Source organism: Cyprinodon tularosa, unplaced genomic scaffold, assembly GCF_016077235.1.
Source record: "Cyprinodon tularosa strain WSP-4 unplaced genomic scaffold, ASM1607723v1 ctg79, whole genome shotgun sequence".
NCBI classification, from domain to species: Eukaryota; Metazoa; Chordata; class Actinopteri; order Cyprinodontiformes; family Cyprinodontidae; genus Cyprinodon; species Cyprinodon tularosa.
In genome coordinates, this window is record NW_024039551.1 from 2,295,053 (window position 1) to 2,323,003 (window position 27,951).

A 27,951-nucleotide genomic window follows, 5' to 3' on the forward strand; every position below is an offset into this window, starting at 1 on the left:
ATAAGTATTTTTTTTAATGTATTCATTATAGTGTTGCGCCGATGCCATTTTTTGGCCCCGATACCGATACCTGGCTGTGCAGTATCGGCCAATATAATTATGTAAAATAATTGCCATCATGGCTTTGTCAAGCTGCTGCCTACCTTTGTGAAGCAGGAAAAAATCTAATACAAAGTGAATCCTTTTTAATAAAAAGTTCTACTGGATAATAAAAATAAAGTTTTTATTGCCTACCAGGAATGGGTGACAATAGTTGACTAAACTTATGGTTCTGTGCCCTATTTGTTGGTACTCGCCGATACCATTTTAGGGCAGTATCGGGGCCCCGCCCGATACTGGTATCGGTAGAACACTAATTCATTACCGTTTTCAAAGCTACACTTTAAAATGTGAAATTGTCTAGAGCTGTTCTAAACGAAATTTCTTTTTGTTTACACTTGTGTATAAAAAAATGACAAAATAAATCTAAGTCATAAGTAATTATTTGCTTTTATATGCTTATAATAACAATGAAAAATCTAAAAAAAATTGAGTTTAGCACATTTTCCCAAAGTAAGAGTTGTAGTTTGATCCTGTTGGATTAGTTTCATACTTTTGTTTATGTTGAACATGCTCAATCCATGTAAAAAAAAAAAAAAAAATCACAAGTGTGAATTTATTGTATGCCTTGTATGTTTATATTTACATTCATAAATAAAAAAAAATAAAAAAAAGAGTTTTAGTTTGATCCAGATGAGGTTATCTATGTTTGGAGGCACTACAATGATCTATTGTGCAAATCAGGGGTCACCAACATGGTGACAGCGGGCACCAAGGGGCCCTCAAGGACCACATGGGGTGCCCTTAAAGTCTTCTGAAAATAGAACTCAACAGTGAGCTACGTTTGAAATTTCACTGTATTCTGTTGCTCTTCATTTAATTGGGTTATAGAACATTTCATCATTTAATCACATATAGCATTTAAGCATTTATAGAGATTTTAAAATGAAAATGTCTAAAAGAAAATTATGAATTTAAAGAAACAACAAAGATATGTTTAGGATGTATGAAGTTTAGGTGAACGTTGACCCTTGCAATTCATAGGTCAGTATTGGTAGCCCTTCCTGTGACTCAGTACCCCTGAATTAGCCCTCAACTGTAAAAAGGTTGGTGACCACTGGTGTAAATATTGGCTGTTATATGCTTATAATAAAAAAAAAAAAGACAAAATCTCCAAAAATAAAGTTTGGCCTATCTTCCCAAAGTAAGAGTTGTAGTCTGATCCAGATGAGGTTATCTGTTTATCCTACAAGTTTGGAGGCACTACAGTGATCTATAGAGTAGTCAATGCTCATTTTATTCTTATTCTAATAAATAAATAGGTGCCATTTGTCATTTAGGCTTTGGAAATTCCTCAGAAAAGTATTATTTTCGAATCCAATACATGTCATAATAATCCACCTCTCCTTGGTGACGCTTTCAAATATTTCTCTCTGATTATTTTGCAACTTGCAGAGCTCGCTCCTCCTGCACATTTTTGGAGCAGCGAGCTCCCCATAGAGTCCAATGTAATTCTCCCAATGCGATAGACTAGTTTTGAGGAAACTGTGGTTGTAGCTCACTGTCTGCCTCGCTCTGGTGTCTGTTTTGTAGAATAAATCATCCACAGACTAGTTATTAATCCAGAAAAGCCGAATCTGTGAATATATTGCCAACTTACTGCAGTTTCATGATGCTGTCTCGGCTGCAGCGGAGGAGAGAGAGAGGAAAGATCGCTTGAGTTATATTTCCCCTCAAATTATGGTCATTATTGTATAAATGTTGTTGCTTTCTACAGCGTTCCAGGTCATGCAGCTATTTTCATTGTACAGATCAGTTATCATTGATCGCTGAGCTGTTGGCGACACTGATAATGTAGACCTAGTTATATTTAATTACAAATATGATTTTTTTCCCCTCCTGCTCTCAGGTAAAACAGTCTCAAAGAGAGAGACTTTAGCTGAAAACGAAACTGAAGGGGTGGAATGTTTCTCCAGCCACAGCGCTAATGGGGCATTTACATCTGAAAAGGGATTCATAAAGGGACAAGTACTGTGGGGGGATTGCAGGCTGGCGAAAATTCTCGTATCTGTGGGATTTCTAGTGTTAAAAAGCTGCACCGAGACTGAAGGAGAACCACTCATCCCAGCATGTGGTTCCATTACTGGGAGCTAATGAAGCAACAGGATGATTATGGAGCCGCTCCAACACTAAACCTACGAAACAGTTAAAAACATTTCGGGAAACAACTGGAAAAAAAGAAAGGTTTGGGTAAAAACTTGGATCAGATTCAAACTGAACTTTATTCGTCAGGAGGTTAGAAACGACACATCCAACCAGAGCCAGGAGTCATTTACATCCTAACAGCCAGATGATTTGGATCTGCACCCCCCCTCCAAAAAAAAATATCTTAACATTAAAAACATTTTCAATGGGAGAAAATAAGCGGCAACAGAACCATGGAGTTCTGCTCAGAAGTCCTCACCCAGATGTTTTGATCAGATCTACGTTGATTCTGACTTTCAGGATCAGGGATCCCATCACAGAAACAATGGATGAAGCAACCGTTTCATTGGACAAGCTGATGTACTGCGGTTCCGTTCTTTTCTGGAACCGGTAACTGGATCAACTTTGTTTTAAAAGGGAAAACAAATTCAGAGGAGAGAATAAAACCTGGAGAGATTCTGAAAATCTGCTGATCCGGATCCCAGCGGCAGGTCAGCAGGGCGTTCGCTCCTTCGGACTCAAACAGCCACATTAGCCCCGCCCACCTGCAGCCCTGATCCAGTCCTCCATCCACTCAGTCCGAGTTCAGGCTGCGGCTTCATCTAACGTCAGCTCAGCCACAGACTTAACAGCTTCCTCATCATCATCATCATAATCCTCTTCATCTTCATCCTCCTCTTCCTCTTCATACCCATCATCCTCCTCGTCCTCGTCGTCGTCATCTCCGTAGCTGTCCTGTGGGCCTCCTCCAGCTGCCAGGTTCTTCCAGTAGGAGTCGTATCCTGATGCTCCGTCATAGTCATCATCGTCGCCGCCGCCGGCCTGCCGACCAAACTTCAGGGTTCGAGCTAAAGAGAAAACAGGAAGTGACATCAGACTTCATCAGCTTCCACAGAAGACAGGTTTTCATTTTAGGATGAAACATCTGTGGCTTCAAACCAAAAGGCAACAAAGAGAGTAAAGCCCAATTTATACTTCTGACGCATAGCCTCCGCAACCGTCAAATCTGCCCCCGCGCAGAAGCTCTGCAACAGTCTTTGTGCACCTAAAAAAAAATCCTGATTACACGTTGGACGGCCGCAAACCCATGCAAACCTCAAGCGGAAGTTCGCAGACAAAAAGCAGCTGTGATTGGTCCTTGGTATGCCTTTCTGGCTGTCTGGGTGTTCGTCCTTCTCGATTCGGTCCCGGGGCACGCCATTTGTAAAAACTGAGGAGTAATGACAACAATGGATAACCAAGACGAGGAGCTTCGTAAATACAACCACTTGTACGATTCCTCAGACTTGTTTTGGAAAATAAACACTCCCGCCGGCGCCGCTGCCGAAGTTCTTGTGAGTTCTCGAATAGGCTCCCCTTTCTCTTTGGCGGGAAACTGCTGTGCGTCCCTAGAAATTCCAGACGTACGCTGCAGAAGCATACCAGCAAAACTGGTTTGCGTCCAGACGCAAGCGACATTTGATGTGTGCGCATGCAGAATAATATAGAAGTATAATCCACCCTTAGGAGGAGGAAGAGGATTTTCTGGACCAGATTCATTAACCTGGTCCAGATTCATGCTGAGGACGAAAGTCCTGAAGGGGATGAGGAAGAGTCCTGATGAAATCTTCTCTGATGACATCTTTCTCACCGACATCAGCTTCAATTAATCAGATTCTTTGGCTGTATTTTTATTTAGATCACTTAGAAGCAGATATGGGTCCATTAAGCTCTTTCCGACTTGAAAGGTTTAGGAACCGGGTCTTCGCCAGATCCGGATTCTACAGAGGAACCGACCGATCGCTGACACTACAGACTAAGAAGAACCCAGTGCATTCTGTGGTTCTGTCTGCAGATATGGGACAGAAGGTCTGTTAACCATAGAGCCGTGCCGATTTATAAGGCCTATTTTAGCGTCTGGCTTATTAATCGGCATTGGCCGAAATGTGAACGACATAAAAATTCGACTTTTGCTGTAAACAGCGGAAAGCAACTTCTGCAGGGTGCCGATTGTGCTCCTCTGCCCCTCCCTTCCTGAGCAGGGAGGGGCAGACCTGCTCCATCCTGCCCCTCCCCTCAGTGAGCAACTTCAATCTACTTCAGTCCTTTGTTTTCAGTGGAATAGGGAACTTATCAGCTGCATGTAAATATGACAAATTTATATTTGTACAATCGGGTGTGGAGCTACTTCATGAAGGATGTAACAGCAGTTGGATGCAGCGTCAGCAGTTAGTCAGGGTCTCAGCCCCAGCAAGGCAAAATAACACCACAAATTTGAGGCAATTTCTAAATCAGGACCACAAACTTTTATTGTATTTATGTATTAGTATTATGTAGTCTTAAGCTGAAATTACAGTTGCTTCTTTTAATTCTATAGTTCTGTTCCATTTCTTCGCCTTGCATCACATCACAATTTTTGGTACGGTAATATTCTGGCCGATATTTATTTGCACTAAATAGTGATGCTGTTTGTCCCCTGCTAACAACTAATTAATAAAGCATATTAAAATCTAGTTTGATGAGTGGACATTGGGTTTTTGAGTCATCTTTTATAACGAGTTCTTTAATGGTGTATAGAAGTGTGGGTGAAGGTATTATTAGGATTCCTTTAGCCAAGATTTAATAAAACAACATCCTTGTAACTTTTCAGTTGCTGAATAATTTATTGACCAACTTCCAAGTTCAGGAAGAATACAGCTAGTAGGTCAACGTATTCCGTTCACCCTGCCAGGTGGATTTCACAGGCTCCCTATCTGAAATAATACCCAATAGGTTCAGAGATCCCAGGTTGGTAAGCTGTGCCATGGTTCCATAGAAGTGAGAGGAGGGAGGAGCTGAGCATAGGCAGGGCTTAATGTTAACCATCGCCCGATCTCCCGGGGCAAGTAGTTTTTATTGTCGGGAGAGTCCAAATTCCATTGCATTTGCCTGGCGGGCAAGTGCAATGATCGCAAAAAAAATTATCACTCAAAATGACTTTAAAATCACCCGACATTCGATTAAAACGACCCACAAGCGTTGCCGGCGCCATTTTTGTTGTTTTGTACACATTCTCGCGTGATTTGAAAAAGCCGGGTGATGTGATTTTTGTCCACCTAGCGGTAATTTTGATGTAGTTACCAAAACGACAAACAAGCTAGAAAGCGCTATCATATGTTAGTCTTCTGTACAGTGATGCAGGTCATACATTAAAAAATGTTCATTAAATGTTTTTCTCTTAGACATTGGAGAGGTGCATTTAAATGTTATAGAGCTAAACATGTTAAATTGGTGACCTGTTATGTTATTATTAATGTCTTGTTGCTGCATTTATTTTGTCAGGGAAAACTAATCCTGAGTCAGTTAAAAGTCAGGGAATTCTGAAATGATGTCAGACTGTGGAAACCCTGGATAAAATAACTGTACAATGATTCTCTAGAAAAGTCACATTATATTAATAGTATTATCTTGTATAAACATACCGTGACTCTAAAACAAAAGTTATTCATTTGTGACATTGACTTCTGTCTTGTGATTTATCTTAAGTTTTTTTCCTGTCAAGTTATTTTTTAGATTTTTAACATTACAATTTATATTTTTCCAAGCACACAACAGTTTAAAGCAAAGTTTAGTTTGAAATAAATGTGCAGGAAGGATTGAAAAGCATGTTAACACGGTAATGTAGGCTTGAGTTCATTATCTGACGCATGCAGATACACACCAGGAACCTGGAAACTTAAAAAATACTGAATTACAAAAAACATTTAACAAACAAACATGTTTCATTGATTTATATACAAAAATGAATATTAGGAACTATATTTATCAAACATTATACTGGGCAAGTTAAAATAGTTTCTGGGCAAATGAAATTTGAAAGCCACTTGCCCAAAGGGATAGGTGTGACAAAACACGGCCAATATAGCAGATATTGCTATTTTAAAGCCCCTAATATCGATATGGGTCTTCAAAATCCCATATTGGTCTAGTTAACATTACTGGAGCTGAACTGATGGACCAGTTCAGCTCTTTGGGTTTAGACTGCAGGACTATTTCCTAGCAACTTGGTCCAAATGCCCAGATCTGTGCAGACCTTTATGAGAAAGAACCATCCCAACAGAATATTTGTTTCATTTTCCCAGTTTGCTGCAGGAACAGGAAGCAACTCACTGGACATGCTGAGGTCTTTGGTCTCCTGGGTCTCATGGCCGCACTTGGGACACGGCAGAGCTTTGCCCTTCTCCTGCTTGAAGACCTTGCTCTTTGCGTGGTCGTCACAGTAACAGGCCTGCAGACACAAAGGAAACAGCTCCGTCAGACGGTTTCGGTCCAAACTACTCTACTGGTCTTCAACCGGCAGAAGCCAGAGAGATGTTCAAGTCAGTTGGTTTCGTTTTCCCAGCCTGGCTAAAGAGACGAGAAGGAATGCAGATAGAACAGGTTTACTGCGGTTCTATTTTTAGATTTAGACTTTAGATTCAGAGATCAATCAGAAGAACATCAACTGTTTCATAAACATCAGAAAAGTTTTCAGCCCCAACGGATAAGATCAGCTTCCTCTAATCCGCTCCACTTCCTGTGAACACTTATAGTGGCGCCTCACTCACTCCAGGACGCTGCAACCGTTACCATGCAACCAGCGACCAGGACCAGATAAGCCCTTCACTGCCATAATGACCATAAGCCCTGTGTAGTCCTGGGGTTCAGGCCTGCCTGATCTGCCTGTCTTCACTCTCAGAAGCTTCCACACCTTTAATCCTCTCCAACATGGTGAAGAGGCTTCAGAGGGACTCTGCTTCTGAGTTCTCTTCCTGTCACTTATGTGAACCTGACACCTAGAGCAGCTGGATCATAAGGGCTGAAGGCTTCAGCTGCACGACCTTTGGATCTGATGTCTTCCTGCTCTGGGTGTTGTTGATCAAAGAGGCCCCAGCAGCAGCTCTTATGTAAACCATAAACAGCCAGTCTGAGATTCCTTGAAGTGATACGGTTCCCATGCAGCTGTTACTGTAATGTCAGCTGTTCCTCATTTGGTCACTCTAGAAACTGGAAGTAGAACGTATTCCAGGGACAGCAGCAGGTAGAAGAAAACCGCTGTAACAGCTGCAGCTCTGAGGATCTTGGTTTTAAGTCACAGGACGACCAGACCCTGGTTAGGTCTGACCCAACAACAACAAAGGCTTATTTTTAGCAGGTCAGGCAGGTTTCCTGGTAGTAGCACGTCTAGTTTGATCTGATCTTCCCTTGCAGCTTCTTAAAGATTCAGTTTCATTCGTCTGCACTTCCTAAAATGGAACAAACTAAAACAAAAAGGAAAAAAAGTGTCCATTACAGCAGCTGCAGCAGTGGGGCTGGTCTCTGTGTGATGCTAGCCAATGGGATCAGAGAGTTTGATGTTTCTCACCTTACAGCGCAGACATGAGTGCTGTCCCAGCCTGTTACAGGAAACACCTAGAACCAAACAGAGATGCATCAGTTCCCACTCCTCAGATTAAACCAGATACAGTCTCCTTTCCTTCAACGCTTCAGTCCACATGACTCACATTTAAAGGTTTCTGCCTGCAGGACCTGACAGCTGGCCTGGTGCTCAAACTGATCGTCTTCACACAAGAAATTCTGACAGAAGGAGCAGCGGAAAATGCGACCTCCTGCGAAGGAAGCAGAGGGTTTATGTGATTTAAACTCAGCAGGAAAAGGAGGGGAGGGGGATGGTGGAGTGGACGTCTCACCGTGGTCCCAGACGCCACGCTCGCACTCGATGCAGTCGGCGTCGGCCAGAGGACAGGAGCAGGCGTGGGTGCTCAGACATTTTCTACCGTGGCAGACCCAGGCTTCACAGAAGTCACACACTGCCCCCTGGTGGACAGACAAGAAAAATGAGCTTTGCCAGCTTTAAGATGCTTTCCACCTAACCTCTGGTGGACCTCATCTACTTCCATACTTAAATGTCAGACACAATATTTCCACAGATACATTGAGAACATTTTCATTTAGTGTCAGTCTATAGACTAATGATCAAACCGTAGTCCCATGAACTGATTTTAGATTAAGTCAGATTTTAGTCAGCATAAATCCTGCTTGACTGAACAAACAAAAACAAAAAAAGAATTATTACAATCCAAAACCTGAACATTTCTTCTCTACATTTAACCCTTTCAGTACCAGAAGCAGTAAAAGTTTATTCAAAATGGCCGCTCTGATTGATCGGCTGTCTTTATTTCAGCAAAGTAACTAGAATCAGACATGCAGACCTCTGCAAACAGTGTGTGGGAACAGTTAGAGTCAGATTAGCTTGGTTTTGTGGGGCTTATATTTTTGAAACTTAGCACAGAAAAAGAACGGGATTATAGTTGTCAAGCTGGGCGTACACTGTGCGATTTTCCAGTCGTGCGAGAATCTTTCGATTGGCCGACTTTCAGCCTGATCGTGAGTCGTGTAGTGTTCAGGGGTCACGAAAGGTGATCAGCCCCTCACGACCAACTCCCGACCAGAAATCGTTAGGTCAGTAGAAAATCAAACAACCGGGCGCATGTGCAAACAAGGATTCTTCTTTTTATCCTTCTCAGATGTAAACACAGCAGCGTGGCAGGGATGCAATGAGCGAAATGCAGTTCTTTCTGTAAAATTGACAGACCGTAGCAGCCACGTTTGCTCAGCCATGTCTTTGTCTAAATACGTCGTCACCTTTTCTTTTTAGGGCTTTCAGCACAAAAATGCACAAATTGCCAAGGCAGCACATTTCTCTATAGTAAGCTTTATATTCCTCTTCTACTCATTTGGCTTCTGGAAAGACGAGTCAGAGCAGCTCCATCTTACTGCCGAGCTGAGTGGGACATGGCTTTTAGTTGTGCAGTGTGAGGAGGTAGATCGCATCAGAGCGTCGGGCTGAAAATAAATCGTGAGCTGTGAACTCACACTGTACGACGAAACCCTGCGGTTAGTCGTACAGTGTGAGCAGCAGCTGCGTGCAACGACTGAAAAAATAAAAAAATAAAATCGCTCAGTGTACGCCCGTCTTAAGGAAAGATTTTTAACAAAATTTAATCATCACCACTTTGATGGTTGATATTAGACTGCCGCCCTGTGTTTAGAATAAACTAGTAGAACAACGTAGAGAAAAAGTGGACACCTAGGCAACCATGTTGTTGCGATCCCTACTCACCACCATGGCCATCCCTGTGCTGTGGATCCCTGGATGCTTGATGACACAATCTGAAGCCTTCATGCATTTGGTTTTACCTAGAGACAAAAAAAAAAAAAACTATGACCAGGATCTTATATCTCAATCTGCAGGTTTACTAGTGGTTCTTATAGCTTCTAAAATAGAAAGAGAGGTAGATCTTTCAATTTGTCAGGCTCCTCTGTGGAGCCGACTATCAGTTTTTGACGTTTAAGCAAGATTGCAATATCAGTGAAGTGGGGGGACTATCTGATAGTAAAATGTAATTAGCACGCAGAACAACGGTGAGAAGTTTGGCATCATTGCGAGACCAAGCAAACCTGCTGCTCCGTGATCAGAGGAAAAAGGTAAACAGCTCCAAACAGTGGTGAATATTGTAAGTGCAGTTTAATATAATCCAAGTATGTGAATAGCTCCATCGAAATTAATGAAAAGTGTGGCTTTGTTATCCAGTCAGATACGTGGCAGATAATGTTTGGTTTATTAATAGTTTTTATCCGTCCCTGTACAAATGGGTCAGACTGACATATAAGCTCAGGTTCTAATATCTCTGCAGTGTGGGGAATACAAATCTGATGTTCTAGGGGGCAGTACTGCTGCTCCTTGTAAATTTAATTAGCACACATAACAGTAGTGAGAAGTTTGGCATCCATTCTTTGCCTGCTTTGTGTTTCAACAATCACTGTTGCCAGGCGCCAGAGCGTAAGCTGAGTAAAGGCTGATTTATACTCAGAAAAAAGGTCGTCTGTGTGTGTCGCAGTGAAAGCAGACACTCGGGTGCACCTCTCCAAAATTGTAGGTGACCGCAGACATCCGCTCTACACTATGCATATTTCCTGTTTGGTTCCTTCCCGGCTTGTTTTGTTTGTATGACCGCCATTGTGGAAAAAAACTTGTGAAGATGAACCAGGTAGAAGAGCGAGGTGCTGAGAATGCTGGGACCCTTTTTCCACCTGGATCCCCGCTCTTTTTCGACCTCATGTTCCTCCATTGTCACACAAACTTGCCCCCACTTCCTCACCGCCTCGGCCATATCTAGACCCACAGCTAGTTCCTGATTGTCCCTCTTGTGTTTTAGCGTGGAATAAAATAAAATAGACCATGTTTTAATATTAGGGATCAAACAAAAATATCTGCAACAAGCTCACTGCGACACACTGCTGTGGGAGAATAACCAGCCCTTAACGGGTGTTGAAGGCTGGACCTGTTTTAATCCATATTTTCCCGGCCCTCAAAGGATCCAGTATAGGTAGACCGGGTCCTTGGAGGATGGAGCCTCTGAAATCGAACTCATCCCATCTCAGCCCTCCTGCTGGGATCTAGAGGCCTACTGGTGTGCAGTGGTGTCAAAAGTACACACATTTGTTACTCAAGTAGAAATATAGACACTGCAGTTTAAAAACACTCTGGTAAAAGTTGAAGTATCAACTTGACCTCTTTATTCAAGTAAAAGTGAAAAAGTATGTGCTCCAAAAACTGCTTAAAGTATAAAGTAACCTTTAAAATAAAAACAGCCAGATGCCACTATATGAACTGAAAGCTCAATTTTTCGACTATTTCGAAAACATTCTTTGAGATAGGGCCGAGGATGAGGGAGGTCTTGTTGATCTCATCTCCCGATATGCTCTCGCCTGTGTCCGACCTTTCAGACATTTCAGCATCTTTTTCTGAATCCAACATTGTAGCATGAAATAGACAATTCATGTTTACAGTTTGAAGAACACCTGCTTGCTTCTGATGATTTCCTTTAGCTAACCAATGAGTGTTTGCGTTATATGACTCATCTAATTACACTAGTTTTCACTAGATGTGGATGGAGCCAATGATCTGCATTAGATGGGCACATGACGAGAAATAAATATTTATAAACATTAAACCAAAGCCAAGAGTAACGAGTAACGTTTGTTTTAAAAATGTAAGGAATAGAAAGGACAGATACTTGTGTGAAAATGTGATGAGTAGAAGTCAGAAGTAGGAAGAAAAATAAGAAAAGGAGTAAAGCATAGATACCTAAAAAGTGTACTTAAGTGTACTTGACACCTCTAATGCTGTGTGAGTATGAAATGCTTCCTTAATTGGGGGGTTTCTGTAGGAAGCTTCAGGATACTCACCACACTGGGCGCAGACAGGCAGCTTCTGTACAGAGTTACAGAAATAGCAGAATGCTCTGTTCTTCTGCTTTCTATCAGAAAATCAACAGAAACAATTTAATTTCTACACATCACCTCAGTGTGTATGAGGAGAGTCTACTTCAAGAACACATTTGCTTACCTCTGACATTTGTCACAATCCTGCAGAAGCACAACAGAGGATTATTATGTCGCACTGACAGTGTTGGTGCTGAATCCAGCAGCTAAATGTTACTGACCATGTTGACGTTGCAGGGGTGTTTGGCCACATCCACGTGCTCCCTGTTGGCCCGGTTCTGTTTCTCTCGCTCTTTTCGGTTCTCCGCCTTTTTTCTGGCTCCGGTTTTCTTTTTGGGCATCTTTCTTTTTTATCTTTCGCCTCCTGGGAAACAAACCGGTTAAAAACAGTTTCGGTCACGATTTTCATATTACAGAACAGTCGGCATCGTGACGTTTTCTACCCTTTATGAGGATAAACCGTTTGGTCATGGATAACTTTGACAGGAGCTGGAAAGTTTATAGAGATATTCGCTTAAAAATAGAAAGGAATGAGCCCACATTAGACTATGATCCGTTTGCTTTAATATTTACGCTCATAGAACCCGAACCAGGCAGATTAAGTCAAAGTTTTATTTCAAATGTCAAATATCAAAATGTTTCTTACCTTTCCCTGCGAATAAAACGGTCCTTGTCCGTCCCTAAATGGTGTCCGTGGAAAAGCAATACTAAAATTGGGTTCCGGAAGTGGGAAGTTGTTCCTGGTTTCATTAGCGCCACCAGCTGGTATGGAGTGTAGATGGAAATGAGAACAACACACACGCCAGCTTTGTATTTGTGATTTATGGGGAGAATTATTTGACTTCCATTCATTTCCATTCATTTTCCTACTCGAAATTAATGTAAAATTTACTCTATAGCCAGTGCCAAATTCTTTGTTAATTTAACAAATTTTGGTTTATAAAAAGACCTCTCACAGACACTTTGGTAATCAACACCATATAGTGTTAAAGTTCCACTGCATGGCTATCACATTTTTCACTGACTATTACAATTTTTCTCAATTGTTTAGACACAAACTCTAGTACTTGAGAGACAATGACTACAACAAGTAACTCATTCACCAAACCCCTAAATAAAAAAAACAAAAAAACAACAACAATCCACTGGACGTTGTTTCCAAGACGTTTCGCTTCCCATCCAGGAAGCTTTTTTAATTCAGAAAGTCAGAAATAGCGTTGACTTTTACGCTTTATAGAGTGGACAAAAAAACAAAGCCTTGTTTTGGCTTAAAAAAACATGCAAATTGAAGCGGACGAACAGGTCGTTCCCTTTGGAATGGGCAGTCGTTTCGATTAGAAAATCTGGTCCTGATGGCTCCCAGGCTCCACGTTGGTTGCATGGTAATAGTTATTCCAAAAAATGTAAAACAATCCACTGGACTTGGTTTCCGAGTTTGAAGACGTTTCTCTTCCCATCCAGGAAGCTTTTTCAACTCCAAATGTCAGCAACAGCGGTGGCCCCCCACTCGCCAGTGTGAATTGTAGTAGCATAATTTTATCATTTCATCCCATTATACACAGCCAGCGACATAACATTAAAAAACACACAATAAACCAAGATATGAGTAGGTCTTTACTTAAGTCTGTATGATTTCTACAGGCAGGTTAACCACAAAACCAGATTCAACCCTGAAATTCTGGCTTTTAGTTTCAGTGTACCGCCCCCAAGATTTTTAGTGGTCCCATCTGGCCGCCCCTATGAAACATTTCTGGAGGCGCCACTGTCCACATCACATGCAATGTCCTCTTGTCCAAGGCACCGGGGAAAATATCTCCTGCACAATAACCCCACATGCCGCCTCCATTGCCTGTAATAGGGCTATGCATTGAAGGTGTTTACGGTCATAGACCTTCCAGCGCCAGAGAAGAACACCCCAGTCAGATTAAAGAATGGAGAGGAAGGTTGAGTGCAGCGAAGAGCGGGGGATCTGTGAACCAGTTGCAGACCAAAGCGGTCCTGTGGCTTATTTATAGTGCTTGGGCTGATTGCAAACTGAACTAATTATCTAAAACAGTTTTCACATGTGACAGTGTGCCAGACAGTTGGCAACATGTAAATAATATCCATATATGTGTACAGTGTTGTTAGGGGTGAGCTGATTATTTGGAAATTGGGTGTAAAGCGGCAAGTTGTTTTTACAGTTCCGCAAAAAGAATGGTTTGTAACGACAGTTTTGCAAAGTGTGCGTTACAAAATTGCAAACCGAGTGCAAAGCAGTGTTTGTGTTATTGGTTTTGCAAATTTGAGGAGTGGTTTTGCTATAAGTATTAATTGTTTTAGAATTGGTGAGGTATTCTTTCAGAACATGTCATACAATCAAGAAAAACATTAATTCAACTTAACAGTTGAACAAATTTGCACTTAGTATGGTTGTAAATACTCTATCTAGAGTACAATAGGTTGACTCTGAAATTTTAACATATCACGTATCAGTGACTGAGGATTGGTTTGAGGTTTTGCAGATTGTATGTTGCTGAAAAGTGTTTGTTTGGCCAAAAGGCTGTGATTTCCGACTGTGTGGTTAAAGGAAAAAAAAAAAGTGGTTGCAAGAATGGAGTTTGGTGTTCTAGTGATTGTGAAAAACCATAGTAACAACTAGAAATAAACAACATTTTTTCATTTTGCTTCATATCTTCACACAGCATCTGGCCAGTTTTCTGGCTGGCTCTGCTTTACCATGAGCACAGTGTGTGAGAAACTGTCCTATTTTTTATTTTTTTAAGTAAACCAGGGCAGATCTGGGTGTGATGCAGGAGCAGCCTTGCGTCTTTGGTGTGTTAAAACAGACTGAGGTTCGGAGCAAGAAATTAACCGGAGGGTTAACCAAAGTCCAGATTCACTCTGATTTGATTAGATTGTTGTTGTTTTTCATGGGGGTTAAACTGGGTATTGATCAAATAAATGTTAAATGTCCTTTTCTTTACATCATCCTTATTCTGGTTTTTGCTCTTGTGCCATCATTTCTACAGTTTGATTATCAGCGGCTTTGAAGACAACACTGCGAAATACAAAAAAAAAAGATGCAGATTCCCCCCCCTCTGTGGATCAAACAGTTTAGCCCCTTTTCTGCTTATTTGTAAAAACAATAGGAAAATATTTCTTCTTCTTCTACTACTTGTTCTGAAACCTGAGTCGTTCAGAGTCAACATAATCAATACCAAACTAAAAAGTGAAATAAAAAAAATCTCAAAATCTCCCAAAATTCTATTTCAGCTTTTTTTTTTTTTTTGCAGATCTCTGGTATTCTTATTGCTAATTTATTTTAAACTTTTCTGCCCAGAATCAACACACAAATAGGCCGCAGTTATTTGTTGTATTTTATGAAAATTGCCTTAAATCACTTTTATTCAAAAAATTTAGTTATAAAAACAAAAAAGGAGAAATGCAACAAGAAAAAGCTATTTTTTTATATATATATATATATATATATATATATATATATATATATATATATATATATATATATATATATATATATATATATATATATATATATATATATATATATATATAAAATAATAATAACAAAAGCAAATTCAAATGCATCTGAAAGCAGCATTTCTTTAATGGCCCACAGCTCCAGAACAGCTGAATTTTCCTCCTCATAAACGGAACCACAGCAAATTAATGCTGGTTAATCATAAAAGGGTCTGGTTTTCCTTTGATCTTTTGCACATAAACACGAGGCGCCGGCGGCACCTTGGCCCAGGTCACGTGTTAAGGATCAGCCAGCCGTTCGGTGGGAATTCTGCTTCTGATTCAAGAGCCGGATCGTTTGGTTCAACTGAACTGAATCAGTTCTTTTTCAGCTCTAAGAAAACTTTTCACTGAGGCAGTCTCCATGATGTCAGGGCAGGTTCTAACATAAATAATGGTAACAGGAAAACTTCTTCCCTTCCCATTGTAGTAACACAGTAACAGAAAACTTCAGGTGGATCCTTTTAAATTCAATCATTTTACAAATTAGGCTGAATTAAACTTAAATCCAAGACTTAAAAGCTGATTATCTCAACATACTGGAGTATTTTATTAAAACTAATCCATCCAGATCAAGTCGCCCTAGATAGTTTTGGTCCTTTGGGACAGATGTACAGGGGCGGAGCTAGATGGGGGGCCAGAGGTGGCCATGGCCACCCTTAGCCAATCATTGGTCATCCCTACCATGTTTCCCCCTCTAATACAGACGGTGGCAGCAGTAATACTCTCAAGTGGAGTAATCACAACACTTTAAATTTTTCATATATTAACATTTAGCCTACATGAAAACAAAAACACTGTGGTTAATTATGCACATCCACTATATAGCCTACTATCATTAAAGACAATAAGTACAGAATTCATGCTCTTTTCAGAACTACTTTTTGTGTTATATGGGGTAGAGAGAAAATTATTTCTCTCTGCAAGACATATGGGAGTATTCAGTGAAATAATAGATAACTATTTTAATATCGCCCCAGAACTCAAACTTGAAATATACTATATATATTATCTAGGAAGATGTTTAGATGTATGCATCTAAAATATAGGATGTTTTGTCTTTATTTGGAAAATATGAACGTGGTTTTGCTCTTTAATTTTCATGTTGCAATAGTGTAGATTAACCCTGAGGTTCTGGTGCCTATCCACCAGAACAGAAATGTCTGGCTACGCCTCTGGGAAATGTTTTCTATCTTTGTTCAGATGTTCAGAAGTACCCCCAGGGTGATGGTTTGACTGGATGGAGAGTGAAGGACCCCATGATGGTCCACAGAGCTGCTAATTATGTGATGGAAAGGAGCAGTCCGGTTCCGGTTCTTGTCAGTGATCCAGCTCGTAGAGCCGGCTCGGTCAGCAGAGTCCCTCGGTCCACCTGATGATCCCCCTTCAGCTCAGCTCTCCGTCCATCTGTCCACCAGCCGAACCATGGCTCCGTCCCTCCTCCGGACCTGCTGCGGGTTGATTCCGGTGACCGGGCTGCTGTCCTTCTGGTGCGTCCAGCTGCTCCACCTGGAGCCCGCGGTGGGAGAGAAGGAGGACTGGTTCCCCGCCGCGGTCAACATCACCTACCTGGACCCGGTAAGGCTGCAGGTGCGGGCGGAGAGCTGCGCGTGCGGTCGGTATGGGGAGAACTCGCCCAAGAGAGAAGTCAGAGGTCGGGTTGTGGTCCCCGCCCCCCCGCAGGACAGACAGGGGTGCGACCCGAATGTCCGGTTCCCCCCGGTGCCGAACCCCACCTGGGTGGCTCTGCTGGCTGCAGGGAACTGCTCCTTCAGGGAGAAGATCCGCAACGCAGCCAGGAATAACGCCTCTGGGGTGGTGATCTACAACAGAACCAACCACACCTTCAGCATGAAGCACTCAGGTCAGAGGAACTGGTCTGGGTGGACCAGATCTACTCCATGACAGCAGTGATCCTGCAGGAGGTGATCCAGACCTGGAGGCTGGATCTGAGCAGGGGCGGAGCTAGATGGGGGGCCAGAGGTGGCCATGGCCACCTTTAGCCACTCATTGACCACTCCTACCATTTTCCCCTCTAATACAGATGTTGGCAGCAGTAATACTCTCAAGTGGAATATTCAAAACATTTACATTTTTTCATATATTAACATTTACTTGACAACAAAAACACTGGTTAATTATGCACATCTACTACTATCATTAAAGATGATAAGAACAGAATTCATATTGTTATTTTATATGAGATAAAGAGAAAATGATTTATCTCTGCAAGTCATCTAGGAGTCTTCAGTGAAATCAACTATTTTAATATCGCCCCAGAACTCAAACCTGAAAGAATTGTATTCACTATACATTTTATATAGGAAGATGTTTAAATATATGCATCTAATTTTTAGCAAAAGCTGTAGGAAAGGATATTTTGTTTTTATTTGGAAAATATTGACGTGGTTGTGCTCATTAATTTTCCTGTTGGAACAGTGTAGATTGACCCTGAGGTTCTGGTGCCTACCCCCCCTCAGTGTACATTGGTTATTGCCTGGCCACCCTTATAAAGAATTTCTGGCTACGCCTCTGGATCTGAGGTCTCAGAGTCCTGATTGATTCTGGATGAAGAACATCTCAAGGGCGGTTCTACAAATTGTTCGGGGGGCTGAAACCAGTTCAGGCTCAGTCTCTACTTGTCCCAATGAACAGAGGCGTAGCTAGAAAATCTTTATTAGGGTGGCCAGGTAATAACCATCGTACACTGAGGGGTGGCACCAGGACCTCACGGTCAATTTACACTGTTCCAACAGAAAAATTAATTTTCAAAACATCCATATTTAAACTATACTCTCCTACAGCCTTTGCTAACAAACAGATGCATATATTTAAACATCCGTAATTTCTAAATAAAAGGTATAGTGGATCAAATTCATTCAGTTTTGAGTTTTGGGGTGAAAAATCTTTTCCTATTGTCATTACTTACCTACTATCAGTAAATATTCTGCATAAAATTGCTATTTACAAGCACTAATGTCTACATAAATTGATTATTTGATAAGCTTTTATTAAAATAGACTCCTAGATGACTTGCAGAAACACATTATTTTATCTTTACCACATATAAAACAAAATCTACTTCTGAAAATAGCATGCATTCTGTACTTATCTTTGATGTTAGTATATTGATGTGTATAATTAACTACAAAAAATTTTAATGTTTTGAATATTCCACTTGAGTGTATTACAGCTGCCACCACCTGTATTAGAGGGGAAAATGCTAGGGGTGGCCATGGCCACCCCTAGCCCCCCATAAAGCTCCACCCCTCTCAGTGAACCAGCAACAAAACAACACAATGATCCAAATTAATCGATGAAGAGGAGCAGATTTTCCAATTTAAAAATCAGAGCTGTTTAAACAGTCTATGGTTCAACATGATATATGAAACATGATCTTAAATTATTGCTGGATGTCTGAGAGAAAAACTTTAACCCAGAAAACATAAGAACTATTTAATTCCAGTATATGACTGTGACTATTCTGCTGTGTATTTTCTTCTGTTTTTGAATAAAATACCAACTTTGAAATGTGAGCAGGATATTCTATATGACACACTCTGGTTTATATTCAAACTCTGAAGCCGTAGAGCAGCCAGAAAACATCATACCTCCACCACCGTGCTCAGATATAGGTGGGATATTCTTTGCCCTGCAGGGTTTACAGTAAACACTTCACAAAGAATTTTTCTTTTCTGCTTCAGCTGTTTTTATAATTTCTTAAAAGGTTAAGAGATGTCCACTCAGTCCCACTGCTCAGAGAGAGGGAGAGAAACAAAACAATAACATTTGGAGGTTTTTTTATTCCGATTGTAGACAGAATTTACAAATAAACAACATATAATGTGACCCATATGGACCCATCAGGGCTACGTCTGACTCAAATATGGTTTCCACTCTTGGTCTCTGAGCAAGACCCTTAACCCCACACTGCTAAGGGGGAGGGGTTAAATGCAAAATTTCTCCAATGTGAGATCAATAAAGTTCCATTATAATTAGTATTATTTGGAAAATCTGATGCAAAGATGGATAGAGTTGAGAGTGTGATCTATGGAGTCAGAAAGGGGTCAAAATGATTGTAGATTTGAATGTGATGCCTGGAGTTTCCCTGCTGTGCTCCATGACCCTGTTCTGTCTGCTGTGTGGATCAGGTACAGGTGACATCGTGGCCATCATGATCCCCGCACCTAAAGGTCAGGAACTCCTGACTTTGCTGGAGCGGCGCTTTGTAGTGATGATGCACATCAGTGTGGGAACCCACAACCTGCAGAAACATGTGAGCGCAACCTCTGTGGTTTTCGTCTCCATCTCCTTCATCATCCTCATGATCATCTCACTGGCCTGGCTGCTGTTCTACTACATCCAGAGGTTCCGCTACGCTAACTCAGCAGAACGCAACCAGGTAACGCCAGAAGCTCTGAGCTGCATTCTGTCACTGCTGTTGTCTGATTGGTCCTAGCAATGCTGACCTGAAAGGCTATCAGGAACAATTGGGTTCCTTCATCAAAACGGAAATGCAAACTCGTTACCGTTTTTCGCCGGCCCACTTATGGACCCCCCAGATAAAAATAATAGAAGCACAGTGAAACACGTGCGTGTCAAATGTGAAAGACGAATACACAATCTATTTTCAAGCATCACACGTTCTATTTTAAAACATCCAGACCCGTGAGTGTGTAGAGCTTTCTGCTTTTTATCCCAAATCTTCTCCGCTCCCCCTTTCTTCTTTTTGCTGACTCTTTCCATGATTTTTAGTCCATCCACTGAATTAAAATACAACCGAAGTAACATCCGCAGCATCCGTATTCCCGTTGATCAGCGCCGCTCACCACATCAGCAAGGTTGCCGGAAGTCACTGACTCACGTTTTCCAGCCCAAAAGATGTTTATAACTCGCCTGGATATACAAAATCTCACCCAATTTGAACAAAATTTGATCTCTTAGGCCATAAATCTAAAGAAAAAAAAATGTTTTACCCATAGATGACCATCCTAAACTGTCAGATTGGCAAACATCCCAACCTGGCAACAATGGAGGTAAGGCGGGAAAACGTTAGCCTTTAGATGCAACACCCAATCATGCACCGCAACATATTTTACCAAAATACTCTAACATAAATTCGCCAAATATAAGAGGAACATTGTAGTTTGGTTTAAAGAAAGAATTTTAGTTTTATTATAATTAATTTATTGCAAGGATTTTACAGTTCGAAGAAATAGAAAATTATACCACAAGGATTTGCATGACAAGGAAGGGCTATGTATACTGCATGCATCATTTAGCTCAGGCATCACCAAAGTCGGTCCTCGAGGGCGGCTGTCCTGCAGGTTTTAGAGGTTTCCCTGCTCCACCACAGCTGATTTACATTGATAGTTGATAAACAGGCTTTTGCTGAACTGCAATTATCAGAATCAGCTGTGCTGAAGCAGAGAAACCTCTAAAACCTACAGGACAGCGGCCCTCAAGGACCGACTTTGGGGATGCCTGATTTAGGTAGTTAGAATTTTGAGCTCCTTCAGGTGTTAACTGTCACAGGTAGGTGCTTCGGGCCGGTACGATTTAAGGAGGGCCGACACTCGCAAGCTGAAATTAGGACCAGAATTAGAATCAGAATCAGAATTCTTTATTGTCATTGCTCCACAGGGGTGCAACGAAATTACTTGAAAAAGAAAAAAACACAGTACAAGCAATCAGTGCAAATTTAAAAATATAAAATAAAAAAATAAAATTAAATAAATAAATACGAAAAAAGTTTAAAAAGGGATACTGCGGGCTCTCCTGAGGTAGCGGGTACAGGTTATTGCACGTGAGGTAGCATTATTGATAGTTACCGTTGTTAAATTGTACGTGAGGCGTTCAGGGCAACAACAGCTCTACGAAAGAAGCTGTTTCTCAGTCTGGTTGTTTTAGTTCTTATTGCCCTGAAACGTCTCCCAGATGGGAGCAGTTCAAAGAGATGGTGACCGGGGTGTGAGGGGTCCCTGATGATGCTGCGGGCTCTCCTGAGGCAGCGGGTGGAGTAAATCTCCTCCAAGGAGGGGAGAGGGCAGCCAGTCAGTCTTTGGGCGGTGTTGATGACCCGTTGGAGCAGCTTCTTCTCTGCTGCAGTGCAGCTGGAGAACCACAGCGAGATGCCGCAGCTCAGCACCGACTCCACCGTGCAGCGATAGAAGGTCCGCAGCAGCTCTGGTCGTAGTTTGTTCTTCCTGAGAGATCCTGAGAGAGTTCTTCCGGCCCACAGATTACCAGTCCAAGCCTGCCTCCACATGACAGAAACATCTGCTGTACACCTGTGCTGTTAATACATGCAGATAATGAAGCTCTAAATCTTTATGTAGCGTTTCTGCTGAGGGGGGAAAAAAAACTTTGGTCGGTCTCTCAGCTCCTCCTAAACTGTCAGGTTTGGTGATCAGATTCATTTTCCTGTCATGACTGATCAGAAAACAATCAAAGAGCGGATCATCTCCAATATTTGGGGTCTTCCTCTGGATCTTCACTCCTTTCTTATGAGGTCATGTTTGTCTGTATTTGCTGCTGGGTGATGTCTGGGGCCAAGCTGAGGATGCGCATGAGTAACACTGCAAAAAATCTAAATCTAAGTCATTTTTCTTAAAATAAGTGCATTTGTTCTTGAATTGAGGAGACAAAAGAGACATTTTGCCAATGGAACAAGACAATTTACACTTAAAATAAGAAAACACAATTGGGTTGTCTTATTTCAAGTGCATATTATCTAAGTATCTTATTTTAAGACTACAATTACTCATTCCATTGGCAAACTATCTCATTTACCTGCTCAAATTAAGGGTGAATACACTTAATTTAAGAAATTTTTACTTATTTCTAGATCGTTTTTGCAGTGTAAAATAGATTTGACAGTCATCTGCATAGAAGAGCAGTAAAATCCTGCGGCATCGTAAATTTAAATGCCTCCACAGAAGTCCTCCCCTTTGTGCTCACAGCCTCGAGCACATTAGCAGAGAAACCTGTTCCATCCTCCTTCGTTATGTCGTCTCCTGACTTTAGTTCAAAGCCTCAAAGAGGCTCAAAATGGTGACCTCTGAGTCTCAGTCGAACTTCCAAACTAAAGAGTGCCTATGCTCATTCAAGCTGCATTCAGATACTTTTCTGTTTTCTGTTTCTAAAAATAAAAGCAGCTGACTAAAAGTCATTTTGTCTCGTTTTGCCATGCACTGCAAAAACGATCTAGAAATAAGTAAAACATTTCTTAAATTGAGTGTATTCACCCTTAATTTGAGCAGGTAAATGAGAAAGTTTGCCAATGGAATGAGTAATTTTACTCTTAAAATAAGATAATTAGATAATATGCACTTGAAATAAGACAACCCAATTGTGTTTTCTTATTTTAAGTGTAAATTGTCTTGTTCCATTGGCAAAATGTCTCTTTTGTCTCCTCAATTCAAGAACAAATGCACTTATTTTAAGAAAAAATGACTTATCTAGATTCAGATTTTTTGCAGTGCAGAAGTGTGCCGTTAAAGTCCTGGTTTGTTTTTCTAGTTTATACTTTCAGCACAAATGCAGCTATTTTTCAAGGCAACAAACATAACGAGCAGAGAAGAAGCAGCTCTCTGTGAAAATGTGTTCTGTTCAGTCTTTAAAGCAGACGCCTCAGGATGTCTCAATACTCACTTTGTGTGTTTGTTTTTCTGCATGCAGAGGCACAAGGGAGATGCTGCTGAAAAGGCCCTCAGCAAGCTTCAAGTGTGCACTTTAAGGAAAGGAGACAAGGTAAACAAGACTCTTCACACTTTTAGGTTCTGTGCTGAATTAAGTTTAATGTGTTAGAATCCTGTGGATCTGTTCCTCTGCTGCCTTTCTTAGGAAACATCAAACATCAGTAAACCGAATCAATGTTCTGCTCTGGTCCTACAGAGTAGAGGAGAGCCTGTTTTCCTCTTTAGATGAACCAGAACCGGTCCTTTAGACAGGGTGGCAGAGTGTCCTCATTCTGCTGTCCTCTCTGTTTAAGGAAACGGAAGCGGACTTTGACAGCTGTGCAGTTTGCATTGAATGTTACAAAGCTAATGACGTGGTGAGGATCTTACCCTGCAGGTGAGGCTGCCGTGCTCCTGAACCTCAGCTCCATCCGACCTATATTCAGACGTCCAGTTTATGGTCTGTGTGTTTCATCTTGACTGGTCAGACATGTCTTCCACAAACACTGCGTGGATCCGTGGCTCCAGGAACACAGGACGTGTCCGATGTGCAAAATAAACATCTTTAAAGCCCTGGGAATCCAAGTAAGCTTCTCTCTGGCTTAATCTATGCTGTTTGCTTGTCAAGGCCGAAAAAAGAGCTAAAGATGTGTTGGTGTTTCCAGTTCAGTGCTGACTGCACAGATGAGACCCCCCCAGACAATGAGGCCAGTGTCGGGGGTCCCCTGACCTACCCCATCAGTGCTGCTAGTGAAATCACAGTGAACGAGAGCTCAGTGGATCCTGCAGAGCGGGGGATCGCCCTGCATCAGCTCCACCATCAGCCGGAAGTGGCGCCGACGCAACAGATCCACACCGCTGTCAGCTGTACGTACGATGGCCTCACTCAGGGTTCCAGCCAAATTGGTCTTTGATGGTTGAACCCAGTTTGACTCAGAGGTGGGGGAGGTTCTACCATTAGTTTGCACTGTCACCAAGTGGCCACAGAGGTCAATGGCAGGCTGTGATGGAGAGAGATGTCCAGTCAGAAGTTTAACTCCCTTATCACTGATCTGGATTTCTCTTTATATATGTTTTTGTTCCAATATGCAAAGAACATAAAACTACTTTATTGAAGTTGGTTTCATCCTTCGTGTCTACGTCAATTTTAAATTCATTTATCTATTTAGCAGCAATTCACAACATGTCATCTTAAGGCACTTTACAGAGACAAAACAGTCAAATTGGTTAAAAGTTACTGTCTAAGAAAATCAGCTGACTGCATCCAGTCATTGATTTGCAACACATGCTCCTCCTGGATGAGCTGGAGTTGACAATTTTCAAAGGCATTTAAAGGAATATTACACCCAAAACATGATTAGCCTTCATTTTCTACTCACCCCCACGCTGAACAACACTCTGGAGTACTTTTTTGATATCTCAAATGCATCTGGAGATCTGGGAGGCTTCTTGCTGTCTGCTGACATTCAAATAATGGAGGTCTATGGTGACCGAGGCAGAAAGGTCCATAAAAGTCCACAAAAAACCTGTCAAACCAGATGAAAGTGCGCATTCAGCTCAGCAAAGAACTCATGCTCTTCCTCAACACTGAAGTCCTCAGACATTTTTCTTTCGTTGTTTCTTTCTTTGCACAGGTAAACAGCACATTTCTTCTTCTACGCTTGCATTATTGGCAGAGCAGACGCTGAATGCGCACTTTCATCTGGCTTGGTCTGCCGCGGTTTCCGTAGCGCCGTGAACGCGCTTTTAGGAAATCCTATACACTACTGTTTATGCTCTAAAAACATTCTAAATGACTTCGTTTCGAGTAAATTCTGGATGCTACCCACTCAGGACACTTGGAATACATTGGACGAGCAGTATGGAGGAATATTGACACGTTTTTTGTGGACTTTTATGGACCTTTCTGTCTCGGGCACCATAGACCTCCATTATTTGAATGTCAGCAGACAGCAAGAAGCCTCCCAGACCTCCAGATGCATTTGAGATATCAAAAAAGTACTCCAGAGTGTTGTTCAGCATGGGGGTGAGTAGAAAATGAAGGCTAATCATGTTTTGGGTGTACTATTCCTTTAAGAAGTTGACTCTTCAGCAATCCCTCACACTAAGCATTCAAGTAGTGCAGTGGAGAGGAAAACTCAATTTGAACAGGAAGAAACATCCAGTAGAACCAGCAGCAGACATAGAAAAAGAAACAGATACAAAAGGTATGTAAGTGTCACCCAGTTACACAGGCGGCCCGTCCAGGAAAGACACAGCCCTGCAGATGAGCTGAGAGGCTGCTCCCATGTCAGAGTGTGAAAGAGAGCACACACAGTAAGTCACAGTTGGAGAAATAGGACTACACCTGAAGACCATTTAGACATGGCTCTAAAACTGTTAATGAGTGTGTTCCAGTCGGACGGAGGCGGCCATTAAAGCCGGGCATACACTGTGTGATTTTTTTGCCCTTTCCGGGGCAACTTTTCAGTCGTGTGAGAATTTTCGATCGGGCCGACTTTCTGCTTGATTGTGCGTCATGTACTGTACAGGGGGTAAAGAGGGGCGATCGGCCTCTCACGACCACCTCCTGATCAGGAATCGTGAGGACCGTCATGGGCAAATCGTTCAGTGAGCATCGCAAACAAGGATTCTTCTTCTCAGATGATAACACAGAAGCAGGATGCGAGTTCTTTCTGTAAAATTGACAGACCGTAGCAGCCACGTTTGCTCAGCCATGTCTTTGTCCAAATACGTCGTTGCCTTTTCTTTTTAGGGCTTTTAGCACAAAATTGCACAAATTGCAAGGCAGCACTTCATTCAGCACTTCGCTCAGCGCTGTGAACGAAAGCCTGCGGTTTCAGTGTGAGCTGTAGCTGTGTGCAAAAATTTTTAAAAAATTCGCTCAGTGTAAGCCCAGCTTAAAGTTGGTTTAGAATGTCTTAGTTTGATGACGCCGGTCAGCACTGGGTTATCAGAGCATGAGTCCAGTGCCAGGAACTCAGTTCAGATCCTAGGAGACGTTCCCCACCAGCTAGAGAAGTCTTTTGGAGACACATTCAACTATCAGATTCCACCTTTAGACGAGGTCATGTTTGTATGATCAAAAAACAATCTAAATTCTGCACACGTGTCCATGATGAGCGGATGTGATGGTCTGGATGGACCCAGTGTTGAAACAGGTCTCACTGAGTTCTGTTTTGCTCTGCAGGTCAGAACTGGCCTCCAATTTCCATGACGGATGTGGACTGTCCTCTGGAGCACGATGACACCAGGTCCAGAGACGGCCCCTGCTGAGGAGACACTCTTCAGAGATGATGTCATACAGGAGGAATAACGGACAGAACAGGAAAAAAACCACAAACCCTCGGTTCTGTTTCACTGACTGTAAATTGGCCTTCAGAGAGGAGGGCTCGTTGTCTCCATGGAGACGATGAGGAGCAGCTCTCACATTAGAGCCTCACTGAGTAGAAGAGGAGAAAAGATGATGAGAAGGGATGAGGATGATGGTAATAATGATGATGATGATGATGATGATGATGATGATGGCCCTCCTCCTGCTGTTCCTCCTCAAGGTTTGCAGCTTTAACCAGCATGATGCTGTTACAAAGAATCAAAGACTTTTTCAGAGGCTGAAAACTTTAAAAAAAAGCAGATTAGTCTTTAAAATCCCGTTATCTGAGAGCAAGTCCTTTGGCTCTGCTGCAGACGTGGAGCCAAAGGCCAAAGTCCTGAGGTCCGTCTAAAGGAAAACTGATCGTTTCCAGACTGAACTCTGGATGACAGAACACAGCATCTGCTATCCAAACCCAAACTGGCTGATCTGTTATTTCATGATGTTTATGGAATTTAGTGAGGAGTTTAGAGGAGAAAATATGCGATTCCTTCTAATGAGGTTTTATTAGTGTCCGAACCAAACCTGTAGGTTTCATCCAGCAGAAAAAAATCTCCACAGAACATAGAACAGCCAGGTTAGGATTGGTTTCCACAGCAGACCCCAGTTCATTTTATTTCTTGAAGGAATTTTGGTTCCTTCTTCCAGTCATCTTCATGAAGGTCCACCCGAAGCTCCTGTTTCTACAGACAGAAGAGCACAGTAATAGTTGAAGAAGCAGACAGTGCTTCCTAGAATTTCTAAAAGTAGAATGGGAAGCAGATATTTTAGTTATCAGGCCCCCCTCCTGTGTAACAAACTGCCAGTTTTATTCCTATTTTAAACCCTGTCTACTTTTAAGGCTGTTCTTAAAACGTTCCTTTTTGATAAAGCTTATAGTTAGAGTGGCTCAGGTTATCCTGAGCTATCTCTATAGTTATGCTGCTATAGGCTTAGACTGCTGGAGGACATAAGGACCAATTTTCATCATTCTGCTTTATTCTGTCTCTGACCAGCTGGTTGTTCTCTCTTTCATCCTTTGACATGAAAACTGGCTCAGAGCTCATCTAATTAACTGTTTCTTTCCCAGATAGTGCCAGCTATGGAGCTAGTTTACCGATAGCTTTTCTAACATAGAAAGTACTCATAGATTAGTACTTTTTATGCTCCTTTTCTATATCTGCTTCTGTCTCCTTGAACCCCAGTCGGCCTCAGCAGATGGCCGCTCACACTGAGCCTGGTTCTGCTGGAGGTTTCTTCCTGTAAAAGGGAGCTTTTCTTCTCCATTGTTGCTGCATGCATGCTTGGTGTGATTGCTGAAGAGTCAATATCTACATTCTCTAAAAGCTAATCCTGTGAAGTGTGTGACTGATTGCAATCAGCTGGTTTTCCTTGGACAGAAACTTTGAACATTTGATCTGACTGGATGATCTGATTGATCTGGATCTATAAAGAGACCCAAGATGAATTGAAGCTATATAAATAAACTGAGATGGATTGAAAAAATAAATATAGAAGCACAGGCTTAGCTTTGGGAGGAGTTCTCTGATACTGCACAGGGTCAGTCATCTGATGTAGCAGTAAAGGGATTGCGTGTTGGACTAAAGCTCTGAGGAGATTCTCTCTGTTTTCTTTGAGCTATAGTCAGTCCGTTTGACAGTGTAACCATGGTGATGCTTCTGAAATAAATCCTATCTGTTCATTTCCTCTGGTTTCATTCAGCATTAAGTGTTTAAAATAAAGCAGTCTGTCTGTCAGAACCAGATCAATCACTATATGGATATAAATTATCCTTCTACTCGACTAAGAAGAAAACAGAGAGCCAGAGTGGTTCCACACAGACATGGTTCTAACATTAGTTAGTTGGTAAGA

General features: G+C 41.8%; 2 protein-coding genes across 2 annotated transcripts; one reads left to right on the forward strand and one right to left on the reverse strand.

The window, feature by feature from the left end:
* Nucleotides 1-2,302: 2,302 nt before the first annotated feature.
* znf330 (zinc finger protein 330) lies at nt 2,303-12,311 on the reverse strand. Its single transcript, XM_038271131.1, has 10 exons — nt 12,176-12,311; nt 11,751-11,893; nt 11,654-11,673; nt 11,494-11,564; nt 9,365-9,441; nt 7,932-8,058; nt 7,746-7,850; nt 7,607-7,653; nt 6,373-6,490; nt 2,303-3,092 (listed from the first exon to the last, which is right to left on the reverse strand). Exons 2-10 carry the CDS (start codon nt 11,868-11,870, stop codon nt 2,830-2,832), a joined length of 948 nt encoding a protein of 315 aa, XP_038127059.1. The 5' UTR covers nt 11,871-11,893; nt 12,176-12,311; the 3' UTR covers nt 2,303-2,829.
* A 3,958-nt stretch (nt 12,312-16,269) lies between these two features.
* Nucleotides 16,270-27,779, forward strand: rnf150a (ring finger protein 150a). The gene is made up of 7 exons (XM_038271136.1): nt 16,270-16,912; nt 19,200-19,450; nt 22,729-22,800; nt 23,042-23,124; nt 23,216-23,312; nt 23,393-23,594; nt 25,918-27,779. The coding sequence occupies exons 1-7, from the start codon at nt 16,474-16,476 to the stop codon at nt 26,001-26,003; spliced, it is 1,230 nt and encodes a 409-aa protein (XP_038127064.1). The 5' UTR covers nt 16,270-16,473; the 3' UTR covers nt 26,004-27,779.
* The last annotated feature ends 172 nt before the right edge of the window (nt 27,780-27,951 follow it).